Raw genomic sequence first — 13,357 nt, 5'->3', positions numbered from 1 at the left:
AAGAGATTTCTTTCGTACCCAATGTAAAACTAGGATTTGGTGATCACTCTTTGCCTATTGTTTATGTTATAAACTTGTGCCATAGATCTTAGTGGGGAGCAATAATGACTGAGATTTCCTTTTCTATAACTCGTTTGAGCAGACATTGCTCAATAAATCTTCCTATGTTTGCTTTTACATCGAGGCTGTCGTCAAATAGTTTATCGTAGAGCACAAATAGTGATATTTTATTATATAGTTGATCTTATTCTCAGACGCATAAATCGCATAATAGGCCTTTGTCATTAAAATCACTCCTCGTTCTCGTCAAAGAAAATAAGATTTACTGAAACTAGATAACATATTTTCAAATCTAAGTACATATCTGCACAGGTAATATACGATCAACTACCCTTTCTTTTTCTCGTCAAAGCTTTTCATTTGATATGTCACACGATTATAATTTGCGTTTTAGGGTTCCGGAGCCAAAATGGCAAAAACGGACCCTTATAGTTTCGCCATGTCTGTCTGTCTATTTGTCTGTCTGTCTGTCTGTCCGTCCGCGGCTTTGCTCAGGGACTATCAATGCTAGAAAGCTGCAATATTGCACGGATATATATGTAAACTATGCCGACAAAATGGTACAATAAAAAAATATTTTCAGGGTACCTCCCATAGACGTAAAGTGAGGGTGATTTTTTTTTCTGATCCAACCCCATAGTGTGGGGTTTTGTTGGATAGGTCTTTTATATATAGATAGGTCGATTGGTTTGCAAAATATTCAACTTTAAAGTGCAAATTATATTATTATTTTTTCTTTTTTTAATGTATTTCAATTATGCTTTTTATGTAATGTGCGAGGTCCGAATAAAATATTTCTTTCTTTCTTTCTTTAAATTTTCATTAAAATTGAGCGTCCCCCCCCCCCTCTAAAATTTAAACTGGTGGTAACTATATCAAACTTTCAAGGAAAACTATAACGGTTAAGTTTGATTGAGAATTATTAGTAGTTTAAGAGTAAATAGCAGCCTAAGGTATAAAATATACCTAAACTATGGAAGATTCCGTATAAAATACGAAATCCTTAGAAAAATATTACCTAAATTTTTTCGAAATGGCTACGGAACCCTATTTCGGGCGTGTCCGACACGCTTTTGGCCGGTTTTTTTATTCTAATTTAGGTATACGAAATGGCCTATGACTATGTTTGAAATTCATTTATTGACGTTAAGCGTCCATATTTGGATCACTGACTTATTTATATGTACCAATTTTTAAATGAATCGGTTCTTTAGTTTCGGAGCATATCAGCTGCGACCGACAAACACTTGAGTGATCCAAATAAGGGCTCCCTTTTTTGTTTTGAGGCACGGAACCCTAAAAACAAGTAATAAAAGAGATTTAACCTCCAATGTAACGAGAAACATACTTTGTTATAGCTCATGTGGATAACGAGATGTACTTATCCCGGGCGCTGGAACGCCTGGGGGGAAATGCACTCAGCAAGGACTCGGAGCCCGATATCGGTGCGGCGTTCTTCAAGTTTGCCGTCGTCACGAAAGAGCTGTCAGCGCTTATGAAAACCTTGGTGAGTTTACTACTCAAAATACAGTTTTAAGTGTAGTTTCAGGTACCATCGTGAATCGGGATTGTTGAAAAGGGTTAGAGAGGTTCTTGCTAAATAAAAATGAATCGTAAAAAATGTATTGCTAAGCGCAAAACTCTGGAACGACTGGTCCGATATTGTTAATTCTTTTTTTGTTGTGTTCATTACTGTCAGGAGAAGGTTTTTATGGAAGATAATACAGAAAAAAAAACAACGGGGGCGAAGCCGCGGGTCTGTTAATAAATGAAAAAGTGGTTAAGATAAATAAAAGTATTGTTACCGCCTCCTGCCCTAAATTCCCGGTGTGTGTTTTAAAATTTACCTTCTCCAATTTTTTTAATACGTTACCTACGCCGCTTTAATTAATTTACGCCCTTAATTTTAGGGGCCCAATTAAACAGTTGTTAAGTGCTTCTACGCTGAAGATATAAGGTGGCTGCAACCCGGAAGCCAATAGACATTATACCTTCCGGGCAGGGAATGTTAAACAAGTTGTGTGTTGAAAGCTGTGAATAATTAGTATTAGTCATGTCATCCAACCTCTTTGTCGTTGGTAGGAGAACATACGAGGTCTACCTACTAGGAGCATTTTCTAACTATTGTATTTCTCACTATACCAGTTATCCGTGCTGATGCTAAAGTATCACAATATTTTTAAAAAAATCTTAGAAAGCAACGAAAATGATTTATGGCACTTTCAAATTTAGCACTAAATCTTAAAACCCGTTTTAAGCGACGAGCAATTATGGTCGTAATCAAAATTAATCGCTTCAGAATATTCTATAATGCTTGGAAACCTCGTCAGTTTTAACGACTCACTTGATTCAATATGACTTGTAGGTCGTGTGACCATTATTTGAAACGGTGCGATTACAGTGCTTTTACTTGACAAGCGTCATTTTCGTTATTGTCCACTTTCTTCAGTCGTGGTGTGGGTAAAACCACAACGTAGAGAAGTGTAACGACCAACAAGTTTGCGAGTACAACTAGTATGTGCCCCAGTTTGGCTGTTTGCACAAAACGGGCACTATTACGAACACTAACCGACACCGCACGCCTATTGTTGAACTCGATATATTTCATCCGACCGGATATGGATCACTCGGTCTATATTTGCATAAACTGAATTCATGTATGCTTAGCGCGTGTATACTTCAGAAAGTGCAATTCTCAGCATAAAATTACATAATATGTATTTCTTAAATTAAGTCGTTGATGTACCATTAGCCAAATATGTGGTCTACCAGTTCTACCACCCTAAAGTTGATAATGGTTTGCATGTCATCCTACTATCCTACTAATATTATAAATGTGAAAGTTTGTGAGTGAGTGAGTGAGTGAGTATGTTTGTTACTTTTTCACGCTTAAACGGCTGGACGGATTTGGATGAAATTTGGCGGGTAGTTAGTTTATAACCTGGATTAAAACATAGGATACTTTTTATCCCGATATTCCCACGGGATAGGGATAAAATCTCGAAATAACAACTGCTGGGTTTAGAGTCATGAAATTTGGTATGTAGGTAGCTGGACCTCTGGAATAACACATAGGCTACTATTTATTCCGATATTCCCACGGGATAACTAGGGATAAAATCTCGAAATAATAACCGCTGGGCTTAGAGTCATGAAATTTGGTATGTAGGTAGTTGGACGTCTGGAATAACACATAGGCTACTTTTTATCCCGATATTTCCACGGGATAGTTTTGTAACTAAGGGACCCCATACATCCGTGTATTATTGTTATTATTATTTTGTAATTTTTTCTTTAATTGTATACCTACTTACTGTAGTTTTTAAGTATTTTATTTGTACTTATTTTATTTTGAAAAAATGACTTTCTGCCAAGCTTCTTGCGGCGCATTCTTCTTGGCAATGATGGTCTTTCCGAAAGTGCTGGTATTTAAAAAAATTACGTGTAAAAGTGCCCATTGCGGCCTATTTACTGAATAAATGATATGAATTTGAATTTGGATAGGGAAAAATTTTGAAATTTTAGCACTGGGTTTAGAGTCTTGAATTTTGTACAGTTATTCACAACACAACCTCAATGAAGACCACGATATAAATTTTGGAAATTTCCAGGGGAATTTTGTAAAATCCCGAAAATTTCAATTGCAACTACCAGACCGAATAGTTTACGCGTGCGAAGCCGCGGGTAAAAGCTAGTAAAACTATAATGCCAATAGTCGTACCTGTCAACTTGAAAGTTCGACTTTAGCGACATATTCATTTTATAGGAACTTATTTAAAAATTGATAGATCCCTTTTTTGGCTGATAGTACAGTACCTATGAGATCACAGATTAATCGGGGGTAAATTAAACTGTCTAAAGTACGGCAAGATGCTAACCTTTCAAATCCCTGTTTCTAGCAAGGCTTCATAATCTGAGCTCGGCGTGTCGGAAACTGTGTTTTACGGGAGCGACGGCTCGCGACGTATAATCTCTAGGGATCTGTAACACGACACAAAAGAAAGAAATTCATCATTTATCTGATTTAGGATTTTTCTATGGCTTTCAGTGTAAAAAAAGTATAAATTGAGAGTACAGTGAGCATCGAAAGTAGTGGATCACTTTTTTACTTTGTCGTTCTAACACATTTGTCAAATTTGTATGGTTTAAGTACGTTGCTTGCTGTAAAACGACAAAGTACAAAAGTATGTAGCTACTTTTGATGCTGACCGTACATGCACTGCTTTATCGATAGGTAGGTAGAGGTAAAACAACACTATCCAAAAATTACTTCTACAATCATGTTGGAAATTGGAAACAGTTGAACCGATTACAACGAACGTGATTCTTATATATTGCTCTTTAAAACGGTACCAAAGACCTCGTTTTGGGCCATTTGAAAAGCTTGCGAGAATCGCTATTAGCATTTCGCCACTAAACGTTTGTCCGATTCTGAATAGTTCAAGTATTAGTTATCCCAGTTTCCCACTAACTTTTAGGGTGAATTTCCAGATTCCGTTCACGACAGTACAAGCAGCTTCTCTCAATTGCAGCGAGCAAATCCAGTTATAAATTGTAACCCAGCCATACGGCTTGTTAGTATATATTTTTATACTTGTTGGTATCTAATGATAGCACTGTTAGTTTAGGTAGGGCCTAGGTCGTCATTTCGTAGACAATACTGAGATTGTATGCTATGAATTACTTGACGCCTTGACGCATATTTGATAAGCAACACAATTTACATACCTTTTTCCCAGATAGGATAATATATGGATAGGCAATCTATTTCATTTAAATAATAATACCATCCGGCATAGGGTTAATTTAAAATAATCTCTCTCAATAGTATAATTTCTGCACTTAAATGCATTGTTCGCAGTTAGATAATGATGTCCGCTGCCGTATCATATTATTTATCGCTAACCAATGTAACATGATAAAGTATCTGCCTGTCACGTGTTTATTATTGACTAACAGCAGAATATCATGGACCATACATTATTCTTCCTCGTTTAGGAATGCCAAAATTAGTGTGCCAAGAAAATCTAACCGCGTTACTTTAATATCTGTTTTACATATCGCCCTTCTTGGAACCGCAGGCAGGGTAGGCAGACGGCATGGAACGATCGGAACGACTTTCGGGCGGAGCGCTAACTGACAATTGACGCAAAGATGCGTAGGCGCAGATTTACTTGCAAATGGGTCATGGTAACGATGCGACCCAATATTGTTAGTGTTACCTTGTCAGTTGTACTAGAGTGATTCGAGGAATGTCATTATTTTAAAGCGAATTACATAGCTTGCCTTACAAGTATGTATGTCTATGCGTTAGCGTTCTTTAAAATTACAATACTTTAAGTTCACGTTAAACCGGCACTGAATCTTATACATAAACATTAAAAGTACCTCCAATTTCATGTAGGCAGTAAAAGCGCAATAATGCCAATTTGCAATACATAAGACTGCAAAAAGTAAAAATTGTGTAAGCATTATTTTAATTATTCTTTATAGCTCGTTTTCAAGTTTCATTAAATTTCGAAACCGAAAGTTATCGCAATTTAAGACCTCGAAGATTGTGGTATTTTTGTATGACAATTTAATGACAATACATGTCCCACATAGGTATCTGTACACTTATACTTAATATATGACAACGTTTGATTGAATTGATTATGACGCCATGCAGTTCTTACCATCAATGTCTTTGCAATGGCGAGGAACGCTTTCGAATGCATAATTGATAATTGAGCCCAAACGGGAATACAATTTAGTAAAAACAATTTCGTAAAACAATCAAATACTCATTCATATTCATCGACGAGCGTTCCATTTCGCCACATACATATTTTGGAGCGATTTATCCATACATACACAAAATAGCATGGAATAATTCATTATTTTCACAGCGGGGTTCAGCCCCGCTCCAGTTCGGCAGTCCTCAGGCCATATGGAGGCCCCGGCTGCTCTGCGCAGAATCCTTGGCCTGCCCTTGACACAGAGTTTGCAATCCTTTGTCCTTCACTGCGAACCCTGGGCTATGACGTGCTAGGATAAACATTCTGAACCGTTAGTACGAGGGCTTTTTGTAGAAGGTACCCGTCATCTTCTAGAATCTAGTGTTGTGTTTCAGTCTATTATTTACATTTACAAACGGTTTGTACCCTTCAATCAAAATGATTTTGTGTAATAGTTAATAATTTAATTTTCTTGAATGCTATTCTGCAATGAATTGAGATATCTAAACTGAACAGTTTCTGCCTTCTGCAAATTATATTTTGTGCGTGCGACAGCCACTTAACAAACAATAGCAAAGCATAAAACCCGCACGTGCTCTCGTTACGAACAATGATCGCTGTTACATCAACATTTCATTAACTAGAAATATTGCTAACAAAAACGTTAAATGTGGTGTCTATCTCTGCATGTGCTGAGAGTAGGTAAATTCACAAGTTTCTGAACACAACTTTGTGGAGTGTCATCTCCACTTCAAGATAAAGCGGCTTTATTTTTAGAGTTCCGGAACCAAAATGGCAAAAACGGAACCCTTATAGTTTCGCCATGTCTGTCTGTCTGTCTGTCTGTCCGTCCGCGGCTTTGCTCAGGGACTATCAATGCTAGAAAGCTGTAATTTTGCACGAATATATGTGTAAACTATGCCGACAAAATGGTACAATCAAAATCACAAAAAAAAATTTTTTAGGGTACCTCCCATATACGTAAAGTACATTTTTTTACATATTTTTTCTAAAAGGTTTGTTTTCAGTCTCTTTTTTAGGACCGGTTTACTAAACTTAGGTTTGTCTCTTAACCACCCTATTTCGTTCTCGCCTCTCTACGTCCTTTACCAAGTTACAAGTTTACTGTTGACTTGTTTAAGACTGAACTGAGAAATGTTTAGACGAAGTGGGCCACCGCTAATAAATTTCCTCGTCTACTGTACTTGGATATAAAAATGCATTAAAAACAGCGATGACATAAATGGGATGCAACGCTTCATCTTCTTATTTTTAGCTGCGCTATAAAAATACTGAGCGACTAATATTTATGGCCAGAAAATAAACCGTTTAGAAGAAAATAAATAATGAGGGCTTAGGTAGGTAGAGCTTTACTAGATGCGATTTATGTAAAAGATCTGATCCTTCGGAATATAATTCCCGTTTAGTTGGCTCACGATTACCTACTTTAAAAATGTTCGGTTAGTCGGGTTTATAATCGTAACAGTATTCTAGCCAAAATTATCAATACCTGCAGTGTGCATTTGGCATCGTAATTCAGTTCACGGTACTTGGCGCCTATTCGGGCATTTTATTTGCAAACACGTCGGCTGTCATTCTAAATTGTATGATGGAGCAACGCTGAGTTCAGCCAACGCTACGACGCCGCTTTTGGAATGCAGGCAGGCGTTATGCAAGTCTGCATTGTGACTGGCTTGGCTGTGCAGCTAGACATTTTATCCGTGCATAGCTGCAAATTGCACATGTTACTGTCGAGAATGCCAAACAGTTTCTTTTCTTTCTTGTAATGAATTTCAGTACCGACATGAATCATTATGTTTGGCTATTTCAGTCATGAACTCACAATACGTACCGTAACTAGTCAATAATGATTGCAAGATAAATAAACAAGTTTAAGAAATGACTCGATTTGTTTTTATTTAAACGTATAAACATTGTTCACAGATGCAAAACATAAACAACATAGTGATGTTCCCAGTAGACAGTCTTCTAAAGGGTGATCTACGGGGTGTGAGGGGAGATCTAAAAAGGCCATTTGACAAAGCATTTAAAGACTACGAGTCCAAGTACCTGAAGATAGAGAAGGAGAAGAAATCACAGGCGAAAGAGGCTGGCCTCATCCGCAGCGAAGTAACGCCGGCTGAGATAGCTGATGAGATGGAAAAGGAACGAAGATTGTTCCAGCTGCAAATGTGTGAGGTAAGGATGCTGTTTGTTGTGGGTAATTCGTATTAACGTAATCTATAATTAAGATTGTTTTTTTGGAATCTTTTTGTATTTTTTGTTTCAATTCCAAATTTTTACTTTTACGGTCATCCCGTAAAACCTAAATTGAAAATAATTGATTGAATTGATTGACCAGCAGTGGTGTAGCGGTATAGCACTCGGTACGAAATACCGAGGACCTGGGTTCGATTCCCAGTGCTGGTTTTTCTGTGCATCTATATTTCAGTTTGTATTTTCAAGTTATCTATAATGTCTTTCATTGATACTTTATTAATGTCTTTAGTGTAAACAGTGTAAAGCAGGGGTCTCCAAACTACGGCCCGCGGGCCAAGTCCGGCCCGCGAGTCCCTCTAATCCAGCCCGCGGAAAGAAAGCGGGAGAGCCCACGGTCCGTCCCGAAACACCAGGGTCCGATTTTATAAAGCTACTAGTAACTAGGAATTAGTTTTATAAGACCCGCCACTGACGGTAATTGGTCATCATAATCACTCATGAACATAATCAAAACCAAGTACGTTCCTTATGCGTTACTGAACCCCCCTGAAGACTAAGTCTACTTAACTAATGTATTACCCCCATGACCAGCCAAAGTCTTGGCCCGCACGAATTTACATTAAATGCAGTGTGGCCCTTGAGTCAAAAAGTTTGAAGACCCCTGGTGTAAAGAATCGATAACCATGGCACAAAGTTCGATTCAAACCTCGTCGTTAGCTTGATGTCTAAAAAATTCTACGATCAAAAAAATACAACAAAGAGGTAGTCTTGAATCATGTGCATTTAGGTCCACACTACCAATTTAAGGGTTAAAAAATCTTAGAATTTCATTGAGCGATTATTAAAAACAAAAAAACAATTGAATAGATTTACTCTCAAACGTGCACGTTTTTATTGTAAACTCAGTAAGCATAACGACTTTTTTTATTAGCGACAAATTTTACATTTAAACTCGTAATCATTATTTTATCGTGTGTTGTTACATTGCTGTTGCAGTTGGGTGGTTTAAACTATACTACGACTACGGCCTACTTCCCAGTCGTAGTCACCCAGTTTAACCAGCAAGCTAGTTCTAACCTTTCTACTTGTATTACCTGATCTATAATATGTCATATTCCAGTGGTAGGTAAAATTCCTATGGTAATTTAATCGATTTGATAATCGGAACCATTAGGGTCGAACGGTTCAAGTTCGTGCCAAGATTGAAATCTTATAGCCAACGAAAGTTATTTAAATCGGAAACCTGTTAAGTGACCTTGTTATTTAATACTTATTAGTTTCCTAAATAAGAAACGAACCGTTTGGTTCAATGATAAAATAATTGGCTTGCCGAACTCTTACCATGTTTTCCAAAATTTGTTCTAATTCTAACAAGGCTGGAACTAATTAAGATAACATTGCTTTCTGATCACTTAGGAAATAACCCACGCAATAAAAGAAAGCTAATAATAAATCCCCTTGAACGAACGCTAAAGACTACCTTCGGGCGGTGTGGAGAAAAGCCAGGTAATTAATGGCAAGTGTGCAATTAGCACCAGCAAGCTGTGAGGTGCCAGGAGCGTCGGAGACCTGTTGGTCTCTAACGACTAACTAACTACGTAGTTATGTGACGCACCACTCCCTACTTAGCTGTTAGCTGTGCCGCGGGACTAACTGACCGCCCACTCATTAGGCTTCACTCAAGTCATATTATGAACGGTCCCTCTACGCTCATATATAGAACTACTTCCTTAGAAGTTAGCTTATTGTTTTTTTTTCTAACTAACGTCATAAAACATATAGGCTGATACTTGGGTTATATATATATATATTACGTAGATCCACGTCGATGTAATAGAACATGGGAAGCGCCTCATTTATAATCCTAAATTCTTAAAAAATCAAGCCTCGGTAGAAAGTCTTTTTGATGTGCTATTATACTTACCTTCTTCTGTTTCTGTACCTACTCGCTTTCATTTCATCCGACAGCAATTTATATTGTATTTATATTTAAATTGTAATCCCATTTAAGTGGATTATTATAATTCTTAAACATCTTGAAACATTAAATTATCAGGGTCAAATATAACAGGTGAAAACCAAATATTAACTTGGCATCAAAATCTAAAACACAAAACCTGCTTACCTACTGACTGAGTGAATGACCGCATGTGTATGTTCCTTATTAAACACTTGTTTATTGTTCCAACGGAGAATACTTATCTCTTTATTCTCCATTCATTGAAATTATACATTTACAAATACACTGCAGCATTACACACATAAATGTATCGCGTGTTTAGCGCTAATGCTCGTTTCGGTGAACACGTTATCGTGTATACTTAATTAGTGTACGATGTATGTACTTATAAGTAGTGTTGGTTCTATCTCTTATTTTAGGTGAGTCATCAAATCAAAGCATTCGAAAACGAACGGCCCGTCCTCGATCGACTTCGATGTGTTCATGAAATTGGACACACCAATTTCTTTAATTACCTATGACTTTAAGGGTGGGTTAATTTTCTAATTTAGATAACTGCTTACTTGTCTTATTTATGGCCTGGCTATTGAAGAAATTAAATCGTTTCCATCAAGGAGCCGTCTACACCCAATAAAGGTCAGTTGCGGTAAATTATCCAATTAAAACCGACTAAGTGCATACTCGTACAAACCACGAACAGTATAGGGTTCCGTACGTACCTATATACGAGTACTTTTACGGCAAATATTCAAGAATAAAGTTTTGGTCGACCTATTTATTATTCGTAATGACTACTAAAATGTGATAGCTTTCTTTTTAAATTAGTAATATTATTAAAAACTACTGTTTAGCTAGTAAAGGTGTAAGGTGTGGGTGAGTATACTCTATACTATAAGAAAAAAATATAGGTACTTAATGCTTAATAGTTTGTAAATGGATCCCTAATTCAAAAGATAGTCATGGCAAGCCTACAATGTTTATTATCAAGACCTCTCCAAGACCTATCCCACACCATGGGTGGTAGTCGAAAAAAAAATATCATACCCACTACATGTAGGGGTGGAGGTCTGCAATATATATTTTTTTGAAATTTTATTTTACCTCCTTTTCCGCGTGGTTACAGCTTTCTAGCTCTTACATTCTCTTCTCTTCGCTTAGCCGCGGATGGACAGACACACAGACGGATGAACGGACTCATGTCTGAAACTATAAGGTGTCCTTGATGAACTAGGGAACCCTTAAAAAAATACACTTGGTCATCGTTCCGCCATGAATAAGCACAAACTTCAGCAATTACTTCTTTGCCATGCAAATAAAAACACATAATAAGTTGTGAAGATATGGGTCATTGCAGGCAATTAATGCGCGTGACAACTTCCTACCGCTACGTGTGAGGCGTGTTATTGTCTTGTCTCCATTATATTGACAATTGTACCTATGGTCATCACAAAAGCCGTTACAGCTAACCGCGTGGTACTGTTGAAAAGGTCGCAGGTTGTCAGCGACACTGGTTTACAGTTACCTAGTTTGGTAATGTATGTGAATTGACAACATGCACGCTTCGCCGCTGCCTGATATTTTACATGTAAGCATTTAGCTCCGTTTTATTCAAGCGATACGACTGTTACAAGCTTTGGTGTAATCCAAGATCTATTATTCCGCATTGTATTTGATTACATAACGAGTACCTGTACGCCTAAAAACCCAAATGTTCAAAAGCATAACTATTTATTTCTGACAACCGGCAAATTGCTACCTGTCTACAGTTTTCTCGTTAACTAAGACAATAATAAATGATTCCGGAATGTTATGATTAAGCCTATTATAGTATAGGTACATCAAGAAAATTGAAAGTAATAAGTTCGTTGACATCGTCGTCGTCGCATGGCTTGCCGATTGCAAAATCGATGCGTCTGTCTCGCTGGAATGCCAAATTATCTTCAGCTCATGCCAAACGACTGGTGTTTAGTTCATGGGCACGTTGCAACATGGCATAGATTGGTGACAGTAAATCAAGCTCCAATTCGTCTAACAATTGGGTGGTCTCGTAAGGCGTGGTTGAATTTGATTGAATTGATGGGTTGATTCCATGCAGTTTGTTCTCAAATAGATTCTCGCTCGATTGAAGCACGAATTAAATGTTTAGGACGGCTTGTAGGCTTTTTTAAATCTCGATTAGGCTTAAACTAACAATTCTTGTATGGATCTGACAGGACTTAAGACCACTTAAACATAGATTAAAAAGCCTGCAAGTGGACGTAAGTTACATAAAATTCTATTTTCAAACCTACCTACACAATGTTGAGTGATTGATCACAGTGATAAAAAATAAATTAAGTAGTGGAATTAATGAACTTATGTTTGATTATTTCCTTGATAACAATTTTCTAGGTTTATATAGAGAGAAACCTAGGCCAAGTTATTTCTGTTAGCCACGAACCCACCTACACGCAATGTCTTGAAAATTAATTCTAAGAAGTAATAAACCTTGCGTGACAAAGATTATATAAACTGATTTGTCACAAAGGTTCTATACAAGGTTTTCATCCTGCTAAACCGAAATTTTACTGAAGGTTGGCTTAAAATTTTATGATCGTCAAAAGTTATATGTTATTTAATCTTTTCTCGTCCACCTACGCCCATTTAAAATTATATTTTAACAAACTCTTTAATAAATATTTTCGAATATCATTTGTCTTTACTAATAATTATTTATTATACTTTTTGCGTTTGGAAATTGCCGCCTTGATATCCTTTGATCCAGAAGTTAACATGGCGTGCCGTCGAAAGGACTGGCGCAACGCCGCGCTCTGCTAGTTTCATTTCCTGACTGGAATCTGATAGCGACAGTTTCTCTTTAAACTATAAACTACCTGCTAACGATTACAAATTATTCGTAGTTATAAAGACACCCTGCAACTGCGCTTTTGAAAACTTTATTTTATCATTTTGTGTATAAAGTGCAATAACAAAATTATCTAGTCTAAGCATACTTACTAATTTATATATATGTACATACCTACAGTTTTTATCGCTTAAGTACCAACTTATCTTAGTTATTGTTCTCCAAATTACTTTTAGACGTGCGACTGTTTGTTTAGCTTCAAAGTCAAATGAAACAGTCTAGAACAAACAGTGATTAAAAACGCTGCAGTTCTCTCAAATGAAAACTTCATGCAGCGTAATATGAAAGTTCGCTAATCCTTGAAAATCTGTCACATGCGATACTTTTTTCAACTCTCCATAAAGCCTTTGTCGTAAAAAATAAAGGAAAGCTAGAAGCCCTATCGTCGGCTGGCTGTGCAGTACCGCGGAGGCGCGCGTCAGGTCGACGACCGGCCTTGCACCCGCCGCGCAGGGCCAGTGCAGTTTTGACCCTTGCTTTGTTCCTCGTTCACTG

The 13,357-nt window shown here is 37.2% G+C and overlaps 1 protein-coding gene across 2 annotated transcripts in view; it reads left to right on the top strand.

Moving 5' to 3' along the window:
* Positions 1 to 13,357, top strand: part of Asap (ArfGAP domain of ASAP) — a 42,048-nt gene that overhangs the window by 13,306 nt on the left and 15,385 nt on the right. For both annotated transcript variants that reach the window (XM_074101379.1, XM_074101380.1), the window contains exons 3-4: positions 1,419 to 1,567; positions 7,722 to 7,976. In XM_074101379.1, the coding sequence (XP_073957480.1) occupies positions 1,419 to 1,567; positions 7,722 to 7,976 (404 nt within the window). The remainder of the gene's footprint in view (positions 1 to 1,418; positions 1,568 to 7,721; positions 7,977 to 13,357) is intronic.

Source organism: Choristoneura fumiferana, chromosome 18 (genome assembly GCF_025370935.1).
Source record: "Choristoneura fumiferana chromosome 18, NRCan_CFum_1, whole genome shotgun sequence".
NCBI lineage: Eukaryota > Metazoa > Arthropoda > Insecta > Lepidoptera > Tortricidae > Choristoneura > Choristoneura fumiferana.
The sequence above is the reverse complement of the archived record's forward strand: the minus strand, read 5'-3'. Positions and strand labels throughout refer to the sequence as shown.